The following is a 10,978-nucleotide window of genomic DNA, read 5'->3' as shown; positions in this document are numbered from 1 at the left end:
AGACATTTCACTCAAAAACCATATATGTCAACTTCATGGTCACGCTAGAAGAAACGTCAGGGGATCATCAAAGTCATTAGGATGTATCCTGTGGAAACCATTCATTTTGGACACATTGAAATTTTCACCCAATGATGGCGCTGGATGAAAAGTTAAGAGACCACAAAAATTATTACAATTCATTGTGAGGGGGACATGAATGTGGGTACCTAATTTCATGGCAATCCATCCAATAGTTGTTGAGATATTTCATTCAAAATGTCAACCTGCTGGTGGTACTAGAGAGAAAGTCAGAGGATCAACAAAGTCAGCAGGATTCATCCTCTGGGCACCAGGAATGTCTGTAAAAAATGTCATGGCAATCCATCCAATGGTTTGTGCTATATTTCAGTCTGAACCAAAGTGGTGGACCGACCAACTGACATACCGATTTTGTCCTCCCTAGAGCAGTGCTGCTAGCATAGTGGAGAAAAAGATTAGAGAACAGTCCAAACAATTTACAGAAATCTGTAATAGCAGAACTATATATACTATATATATTCTTCTTGTGTCCTACCCGATTAATCATATAACAACCCCTCAGATCCATCTTGTGACCCTTTGGAGGAGCCCCGACCCCTAGGTTGGGAACCACTGGACTAAACTACCTATGTAATCTAATAATGTAACACATGCTAATGAATCAGTCATGGGGCTATTGGGCTGCAGAATGAGTACTTTTACTTAAGTATGATTTTGAATGCAGAAGTTTTACTTAATAGAGTATTTTTACACTGGTATTGGGACTTTTACTAAGGATGAGATCTCAGTACTTCTTTCACTACTGACAGTGACAAGAAATCAGATGAAAAATATTTTCTTTATTACAATCTTTTCCACTCATCTGTTAGTAGAAAGGTGTTTTACTGTATTATTGAACAGTGCAATGTAGTGTTGAAATAGAGGTTGTACATTTCAATGCATAGTTCCAAAGACAATTGTAATTATGCAAAATCATCTTTTAAGGACATGCCCCTCTATAACGTCCATAATCCTGCAGAAGCAAAATCTCAGAGGAAGATCATTTTATTTTTAAAATTCAAGAATACACTTGTTTTCTTACCCTTAAATTGTTTACTGGCACCACAGAATTATCCCTTTTGATCCCAATGAACCTGAATAATGAGTCATTCAGATTACAACTATTCAATAATAATCAATCATTACAAAATGATTGATAATCCCAACAACAACAAAATGAATCACTCAACTATACATAATATACATGTTTGTATAAGTGAAGAAACTTCATGAGTGAACAGTTAAAAAAAAACAAACAAAAAACTTCCAGTAGCATTGTATTATTACTATTGTTGCATCTGGTATGATACTTTAGTGGAAAAACAAAACGTACAAAGCTGTTTTAAATATTCACAAGTTAAACAGTAATTACAACAAAAAAATTAAGGCGTCTTCAGTTGAATTCTGTACAATCACAAATAATTAACTATTAGCCCTTCAGGGAGAAGAACAGAGAAAGCAAAACAAAAAGTCGTGTGTTAATGCTTCATCGGTCGAAGGCGCTCTAAAAAGGCTGGAGGTGAGGGGTTTTATTTTTATTTTCCAGGACTGTAGGATGAGATGTGTAACGGAATAAAAATATTAACAGAAAAGTGTTTGTAAGAGAAGCCTTATAGAACACCTGTCGTTGTTTTCAGCACTAACACAGACTATTACCCCTTCACGTAGCGCGTTGACAACCTGCCAGTCCACATTGCAAACTTCATTGGAAATTATGGAGGTCATTTAAAAATTTTAATCTGTATTTTTAAACCCTGATTCATGTCAGATTGAGTCACATTCATTTAATAAATAAAAACAAATTATTAAGAAAACAGGTCATAGTCTAACCATTTAGTTTGGGCATTTATCAAAGAGATTTATCTTACTGAGCAGTTACGATTGTCATATACACAGTATTTATGTGTTTTAAATATATGACAATCGCACACATGTCTGTAAATTTAAACCAAATACAAACACTTTGATATTTGCCAAAGCTATAAAGTACCTGTTAATGAAAACATTTTGGTGTAATGAGTGCCCTTCTGATGTAAAAATCTAAACTTTATTTTCTGAAAACATGCACTGATGATGAAAATGCTTACTGGCTACAACAGCCAATGAGGAATTCAAGGGAAACTCTGGTTCCATGTAATTTTCCATTCAACAGATCCATGCTTTTCAAACCTTTTTTTTTCCCCTTCTTCTTTTTGGTTTGTTGTGTCAAGTTGGTTTTATTTTTCCATCTGGTGAGAGGCAGTTTTAATCAGAAGTGGTCACTTTGTCAAGGCTGTAGTGGCTCGGGGTTGAGTGTGTCTCCTCGTGGTCGTCTGCTTTCAGGAGCGGGGAGAGGTCCGCGCCTCCCCCCGCCTCCTCCCGCCGGGCAAGCCGTCAGTCGCGGTGGGTGTGGCTCGGCGGCGTGATGCTGAAGACTTGGATGCGCAGGTGGGAGGCGATCTGGAGGCACACGCCCGTACAGTAGCGCGTTAGATCCAGAAGTGAGAAGACCTAAAGAAAGATGGAGAGGATCGAATATCAAAGGCTGGATATAAAAAAATAAATAATACTATACTACAACTGCAACATTAATGGTGATATTTAATTAATAAATGTGAAAGTTCAAGAGCAGCAATTATGAACAACATGAGGCAAAGTGAAACTGTCATGAAGAAATACTGACATACAGTAACTAAAAATCTATCAGTAAATAAATCTATGTAAACTACCATTTGAAGTAGCTTTTATAAAGTGCTTCTTTAAGTGCACCAGGTTTTGGGTTTATTGGCCAACTTCTCCGATGTATTCAGTACCATTTCTGTTGAACAACCACATATTTATCCACTAATACATTTTAGTTATAGACAACCCACCCACAAACTACTTCCTACACGGGAAAGCAGCAAAAGCATAAATTGTACTGTAGCAGTTATTTTAGTATAACTGACACTCTTTTTATCTTATTTTATTGTTTGGTATTTTACTCAATGTCAAGTGCCGAGTCAAAGGCATTCTTCAAGAATCTAAAGCAAGTCCAGTTGCAGACTCGATTGACATCTCCTTTAACTTACACTTTTATCAGTCTTACATTTTGACTTGTCATAGAAGGAAAAGCACATGTGTAACTGATAACATTTATGATGGCTCTGTTCCACTTAAGTGTCCCAGTAAATTAGTGAGCACAATACCAGGTGTAATTAATGAAGTTTTATAACTGGATTCGGGAACAAAGACCACGCCTAGAACTAATCCAATTCAGCTCACAAGTACTTAAGCACATGTCATCAGTTCACTTCTTGTTTGACTCAGTCGCTACATCCCTCCCCCCTAAACCTCCTTGTGGTGTTATTTTTCTGCATTATCATTGTCTTTCACATCTCTCTTTTTCATTTGAACACTCATATTTCCATTTTTTACTTGATTTTGGTTGTCTTCTGAAAAGTTAATGCAACAGATCCTCCATTCTACAATGTGTGATCAAACAGAGTGGAATTTCTGGTTGAAATGGCTATAAGATGCCTTTTAAAGCATGTAAAGAGTTGTAATAGTTTTATTGTAGCAGCAAAACCCATGTACATCCTTTCATAGCTGAACTGCAATAAACCCTGATTAGAAGCAAGATAACCAGTGACATAGATGTCAAAGAAGGGTTACTCCAAGTCATCTCATTGGTCTAAAAGAAACTGTGAAGTGAACCTTGAACTACAGGTGTAATGAGTCCCTGATTAGATGGCTAAAGTGAAAACCAACAGAGCTCAGAGTCCCACGAACAGGACTGAAAACCACTGTGCATATGTGTACATAGACCTAACTGTTTTTCTTGTTAGTCATCAGGGCTCACCTGTCCTGCAGGTTTTTACTGTACATCTCCACACCTGGTTCAATTAAGTTGTCATGAGGTGTGCACAGAATAAAAGGCATTAATTATGAAAATATTTGGTTGTTTTTCTGGTTGAACAACACTTTCTTTGCAACAGCTGCAATGTTTCTCAACAGCCTTAAAGATACGTGTGCTTCTTTTTGTTGGGTGAGTCATGGGTGCCGCCTCATGATGCACCGATGTACAGTTTATATAACACCACAGTATCCAAACAGCCGCCATGGAGAGCATTTCACACCATCAAATACGTATTTAGATGTTTACTCAGGGTTTCAATGTCTGAGAATTTCTCATATAACAACCAACACTTAAAAACAGAGTGCACCTCATTTTGGGCAGCGCTGAATGCAATGCAGGTTTATGTTTTCGGCACTTTCAAGCTAAACTGAACAGACCGATCTAATAGAAGTGACTGATTATATACCATCAACCGATATACTATAATTAGTTATACAGGAGCTCAATTAGATACATGTAGAGTTGTGATGAGTAGTCAAGGGTGTTAGTTTAGACGGAGCTTACTGGAGTCTGAGAAAATCTCGGCCTGGGCTTGGAGACTACAAATTTTACCGACAAGCATTATAGACTAAAAGGTGTAGAGCTTGAAAGATGTGAGCATTTATCAGGCAGGGAGGGTCTAACAAAAGACTATTCAAGTCGCATTATGGGAAACGTAGAAACCAGTGTTTTTCTCTCCAAAGTCATTCAACTTAATGGAAAAGCAATATTAAAATCTTTGGAGTACCCCTTTAAAAAAGAAGTAACTGTTAATACTGCTATAAATGTGTCAAACACTGACCATGGCGATCCAGAGGACTATGTGCTCATCAATGAAGCTGTTGAAGTACTGGTTGAGGAAGAGGAGGCCAGGGCCTACAAAGGCTGTGTCCGGGAGGTGCAGCTCACTCTTGGTCATGTGTGCTATCTACAGAGATACAGGGATACACATGAGGTGAAGAAGACACTGATAAAATACATTCTGCACTCAATTACTGGATTAAATATAAACATGAGGAAACATCAACAAACAACAAGCCTAAAAATGGGTTAACATAGATGCAACAACTGGAGCATAATGCAATGAAAATCATGTTAAATATAAACAAATTCTGGAGTTAATTTAGGATGATTAAAGTTATAATCCTTAAGATTTTCATGAAATCAAACCCTGTTTTTGACAGAATGTATTTGAATGCATGATAAATGTATTTACATTCTGTAATTATCTGTATATATAGTTATTTTCATTGCTAGTGGCGGAGTCCGCCACTCCCGCTGGATTCAAATTGCGTTCACATGCAGGAGGGATTCACTCCAGCATTACGGTTTTTAACTTTATCTCATTGATAACAGACTCACTGTTTACTGTCCTACAATGTATCAGAGCTGGATTAAATTACTGCAAATTTCCTACTGCTGCTGCTTAACATTAAAAGTGTTCAATTGACAAAACACAGGGGTGGCTTTTATTGTGAAGCAGCCGCAGGAAACGCCATGTCTTTATCACTTTGGTTAGCATTGAATTGCACTGTAAATAGATACACCACACTCAACGAGTGTTTGCTTTAGTATTAAACTCCACTTGCTGTTACCACGGTAGCTAACTACGGTTGTTGTCATATCAACCAGGACTGAAATCATAAGGATTACAACTGTAAGACAAGATGAACGTACCACCAGCTTGTTGGAGATCTTGGAGATGACCATGCCAAAGGTGAGCAGATACAGACAGGGGTGGTGCTCAAACAGGTGGCTGGACGACTTCTTGAAAATGATGAAGGCCAGGGTGAGGATGAGGCCGATGTGCAAACCAGGACTCAGCACACTGGTGTCCTAAACAGAGAGAATGCTATTAAGCATGCATCATAGCATAAGTTCAGGCAACTCGTCTATCTCCAGACTTTGCGTACACTGTGTAAAGTGTGAGTTGACTTACAGCCACAGTAGAGCCGTTTTTGCCAATACCGCCATTCAAAATGACATGGAAGTAGTTGTAGCAGGAGTAGAGGGCTCCTCCGATGATGCCCATGATGGGGAAGGCGTACATCTTCAGTCCAATGACGGGCAACTACGGAAACACGTGAAGGTCAAATCAATGTGAAGACATAAAGTATTCTCCTTCTAGAAAGAAGAAAGGTACTTGTATGAAAGCTGCAGGCATGCCGAGCGTGATGGGAGGGCAAAGCAAAAAAAAAAAATGCGGGTGACATCACCAGCTTTTTGAGCCAGATCACATCCAATAGATGACCTGTTGCCATGGCGTTAGCTACCCATATTTACCTTCTCACTTCTCTCATGTGATGTTAAGTCAAGCCTCCAAAGGCAGCACAGAGTAAAAGTAAAACACAAATTCTATTTAAAGACTAGAAGGACGACTAAAAACTAGGAACTGATTAGATGATTTACTTTGTGTAAAAACTGGTGGACTACACACTCAAGGTGAAATGAAAGTGTTCCTGTGTATGTGACTGTACAAAATATTTTATTCTCAGTTACCGTGGTTTGCCAAAGGCTCACGCCTCCGAAAGCCGACATCAAATACATGATCGTGATGGCAACCTGCACCTCTGTCACGTCAATCCTGTGAGGAAAGTAACAGGGAAGAGTGAGATTAGTGACAATATAAAAAGGTAGAGAGCAGAACAGCATCTAAATTATTATCGGAAAACCGAGTGAACATGTGACTTACAGGCCAAAGCGGAGGGTCCCGGACACGTAGGTCTGCCAGTGGGCGCAGAAGAACATAAACATCCCGATGAAACCACAAAAGAACATCCAGTTTGAGTATTTTCCTATTCCACATGATATGCATGTCCCCACAGCAACAAAGACTGAGGGAAAAAAGATGGAAAGACAGAACAGACAAACAAATATTAATATTTTGTTAATGAAATGAAAGAGCCTCTTCCTGATCCACTAATGCACTGCAGCTGATTTTAATTTATTTTTATAGTTTGGGTTCAGTTTTCCAGTGAGCAGTAAAGCACCTGTGGAGACAGCATCGCAGCCGTGGTCGAAGAGCTCCCCCAGAGCTGAGCTGCTGTTTGTCCTCCTGGCCTGCTTCCCATCAATGGCGTCCAGAGACTGGTAGATGAACAGGCCCAGAGCACTCACGATGAAGGCCCATGATGGAGCCTGGGGGTGGAGAGGTAAGGAGACTTTATTTAGGGATCCCTGCCCACAAGAAGGACCAAGGCCTTGGCGTTTGTTGAAGCAGCACACACTTAGGAAAAGCAAAGTAGAGCCGAAATAATTGGTCTATTAATATATTATTCAATCGAAAGAAAAATAAGCGACTATTTCGATAATTGCTTGAACGTTTAAGTGATTTTTCAATTAAAAAATGTCACAAAATCTCTAGTTATAGCTTCTCAATAGTGAATATTTAACACTTTTCTCCATTTTATATCATTGTAAACTGAATAGCTTTGGGTTTTGGACTGCTGGTTGGACAAAACAAGACATCTGAAGACGTCACCTTGGACATTTTATAGACAGTAATCGATTAGTCAATAATGAAAATAGCGGTTTGTTGCAGTCCTAAAGCAAAGGCAGCTAATTACTTGCAACCGGAGTCAATATTTTAGTCTTTAGTTTCAAAACTATATCAATATGATATCTCACGCAGATATTTCAGATGTTATGAATTAAAATTATAAAAGAGGGAAATAAATCTCATTTTACGCATAGTATATCACATGCAGAGTTTCCGGCAGTGTCTTTTAGTGGATGTGAACTGATAAATGAAGTGTGGCTACAGCAAACTGTAGTGTCGACTGGCCATGCTGAGAGGATGCAGCATTATCAGTCACAGCTTCATCGCTGAGTACTGGATTTAACTCAACATACAAAGTTATGAACGAGTTGTATTCCCACTCTCAGGATGTCGAGACCTGTTCTTTAAAACATGAAGCCCATTCTTGGACTGCATCAGACAACAGATAGTGACTATGAACTTGTGTCACGCTAAACATGTATACCCACTGTATCTGTTTGTACATTTTTATCTACCACTTCACCAGAGTTTTCCTTTTTTCCTATGCATTTTTGTTTGTTTGCTAACTCGCTTGTATTTTACCACTTTTTAAAAAAATTTTTTTATTATTTATCTATTTATATATGTAGATATAGAAGTTGGCAGGGCTGGTGAGGGGGTAGTGTTAAAAATATTTGTATATCTGTTGTAATTTCTCTCTAGATATAAATACACATTTACAAAATTGATCATGAAACGAGATGGGTCAGGATGTGGGTGGTTCTGACGTGGCTACGCTGTACAGGCCCTACTTGCATGGCAGATTGCATAAATCATCATCATCATCTTAAATCAGCACCTCATTACTTACAGTAAAACACCAACTGATGAGTAGTAATCAATCTGTTTAATTCACATATATACTTTAGGAGGTAATCAGTAATTCCATCCACACACACACACACACACACACACACACACCATATGTATTGGTGTGTTTACTGTAAGGAGGGGTTACAGCTGACTGGAGTTGCTCAGTTCCTCTTACTAGGGTGGAGGTTATAGACCATCTGGACGCTAGAGCTGGCCAACACAGCGTGTTTACCACTACAATGTGTGTGTGTGTGTGTGTGTGTGTGTGTGAGGGAGAGAGCATTTGTGTATGTTTGTGAGTGTGTGAGAGAGGGAGACAAAGATAGTCTGTTTCCAGAGAGATCAAGAATCCCATTCTGTCCTAAATATTCAGAGATTGAGCTGTTTTCTTGTCCATGTCCTAAATGCCTCATGGACTGGTGAGGACAGAGTCCACTTTTTTTTAGGGTTATCACAGAGGTCGCTTTTAGGGACAACTCTGAACTGTGTCTGTTGGTTAATATGAATTGCTATGATATGTGTTTGCACAGGCACGGGACTTTCATACCTTTACAGTCTATGAAGAAGAGTGGACATAGACCAGATTTGCCTTAGTCAGTACTAAATAATGAATAAGGGAAACTTAAATGCATTTGCACTTGTGGAATTTGACAGTAACAGCATGCTGCATGGACTGTGGACTTAGTTGCAAGCTTCTCATAGTTGTATTGGACAAGTGGAAAAATCTGATAAACACACACACCTATGCATTTCCTGCTTGGGTCACCACAGTGAACCTGGTGACACAACTTAAGTGGATCATAGGTCAACTGTTTGGTGCAAAGCCTATTACTGGAATATGTAGCTGAGACTATATTAGAGGTGGATCTTGAGCCATTTCACATCAACTTAGTCATCTAAACAGCTATTTTTTTGGTAATTATGTTAATTCAACAGTGTTACTGAAACGGTTAGCCTCATCTCTAATGGTGAACTTAACAAGAGCAACAATATTTTCCTTCAAATTGCTGTTTCACCATCAACAACATCGCATTACGTGAGCATGGGCAGACAACAACACGTCAAAGCTGTAAACTTTTCAAGAACGTACCCCGTAATCCGATCAAAATCTGACAATTTAAGCATTCTCGCTTGTATTTGGCCATGCAAACGCATTGTGATTTAAGACCGAATCATCCGGAGACAGTCTCTAATTCGGCTTACACTGCCATACATAAATCCGGGCAATACCTCAGTAAAACGTCAACTTTCCTTTCGTTTGATATTGCCCGAACCTTCTGTCAAAACACATCACCGAGGGCGTTAGCGGGAAGTGTGACCCAATTAATGAAGTGGAAATGTTATTAAAATATGAGTAGCTGTGAGACGCAAATGTATGCCGAATTAACAAGTAGACTCTGCTCATTCAGGCAATATCTTAAATTATGGCGTTTAAGGCATGTTAAGTTTGCATAGATGACCACGTAACTTTAACTTACGCAATTCCTGAATGGAGGATTCGCGTTCTTTCCATACTAGAGAAGGGCACGTTAACTGGGGCTAGTCCCCGTGTAGAAACTTTAGCCAAGGTCGCTTTACTCACCTCCTCTGTTGCCGTAGGACAATAATACACAAGCACCACCGTGGAGAGGATATTGATCAGCAGTCCAACGATAGTCAGAGTGTTTGGTGCGATCCATGTCGGGATTTGCTGGACGAGCCAGTTCCAATAGATCTGACACGGGGGCTCAAACAGGGATCGACCGGAGGCGCTGTATTTATGCTCCTCCAACCGCTTGAGTTGAGCGGGTGACAGCGGCTCTGGCCACGGGAAATGTGGCATTGCTTTTCTGCCTAGTCACTCCTCTATTTACGGTAACAAACTTCCCAATAGTCCCGGGTAGTGGCTAAAACAGGACTATCTTCTCTCGGCCGACTCCAGAAAATAGTAGCTCATTTGGCATTTATAGCTAGGTGACTAGACGAGGCCATTTCCACAGCGGAACCATGAAATGTCGATAGTCTGTACGTTTCTGATCGAGTTGCGTCTCGGCAGGAAGCGGCCGGCGCTCCGGAAGAGAATACTATGGCTGTGTACCGGGAATTTTAAATGGAAAAATGTACATGTATGGACACTAGTAGGTTATTTAACCATATTATGCTGTATTAAATGATATAGACTACTGTATGTGGCCATATGGAGCCAGGTATAGCAGTGGCAGGCTGGTAATGTCTGGGTATTTATTAAAACTCCACATATTCTTGTTGAATATCATCCTGGTTTGTAGTGCTAGGCCTGTATTTAAGATGTGTTCAGGGCCATAGCAAGAAATACGTAGGTCGTGAGCCGCCCCCAGCAACCCCCCTCAGAAAATTGCCACCACACACCAGGCCTCTAATTTAAATTTTTCATTTCAGTTTTTCATATTATTTAACTCACCCATTTTTATTTAGTTAACTGTTCTGTACATTTAACTTCCTGACATGAAAGTCGTAATGTTTCAAAGCCTTCTCCACACTGCGTGGAACAAATTCAGGTGGAGAAATACTGAATCCTTAATTTATTTATTTACTGGCCTAATTTTAGTCCAATTTAAGTCTAAATATATTGGAATAAGCCAAAGAAGTACCCATCACGTGTAAGTATTTAATTGTATAACATGAACTCCCCCCAAATTCCCAGAGGAAATACCAATGATTTATTTATTTTTATTCATTTAAGCTATTGTTAA

The 10,978-nt window shown here is 39.4% G+C and overlaps 1 protein-coding gene across 1 annotated transcript; it reads right to left on the bottom strand.

Moving 5' to 3' along the window:
* Nucleotides 1-840: 840 nt before the first annotated feature.
* chpt1 (choline phosphotransferase 1) lies at nt 841-10,318 on the bottom strand. The gene is made up of 8 exons (XM_044186062.1): nt 9,850-10,318; nt 6,907-7,054; nt 6,609-6,750; nt 6,416-6,500; nt 5,856-5,987; nt 5,594-5,752; nt 4,719-4,844; nt 841-2,550 (listed from the first exon to the last, which is right to left on the bottom strand). The coding sequence occupies exons 1-8, from the start codon at nt 10,087-10,089 to the stop codon at nt 2,434-2,436; spliced, it is 1,149 nt and encodes a 382-aa protein (XP_044041997.1). The 5' UTR covers nt 10,090-10,318; the 3' UTR covers nt 841-2,433.
* Between the last annotated feature and the right edge of the window lie 660 nt (nt 10,319-10,978).

This window comes from Siniperca chuatsi, linkage group LG23, assembly GCF_020085105.1.
Source record: "Siniperca chuatsi isolate FFG_IHB_CAS linkage group LG23, ASM2008510v1, whole genome shotgun sequence".
Taxonomy (NCBI): Eukaryota; Metazoa; Chordata; class Actinopteri; order Centrarchiformes; family Sinipercidae; genus Siniperca; species Siniperca chuatsi.
This window is presented reverse-complemented; position numbering and strand designations above follow the sequence as displayed.

Bases quoted from the DNA above. Each gene is read 5' to 3' on its own strand.
- chpt1 (XM_044186062.1), bottom strand. From the start codon at position 10,089: ATGCCACATTTCCCGTGGCCAGAGCCGCTGTCACCCGCTCAACTCAAG. The intron at 6,501-6,608 runs GTAAGTCACATG...CTTTCCTCACAG, and splicing joins GGGACCCTCCGCTTTGGCCT to GATTGACGTGACAGAGGTGC. The intron at 4,845-5,593 runs GTACGTTCATCT...GTATCTCTGTAG, and splicing joins AGATCTCCAACAAGCTGGTG to ATAGCACACATGACCAAGAG.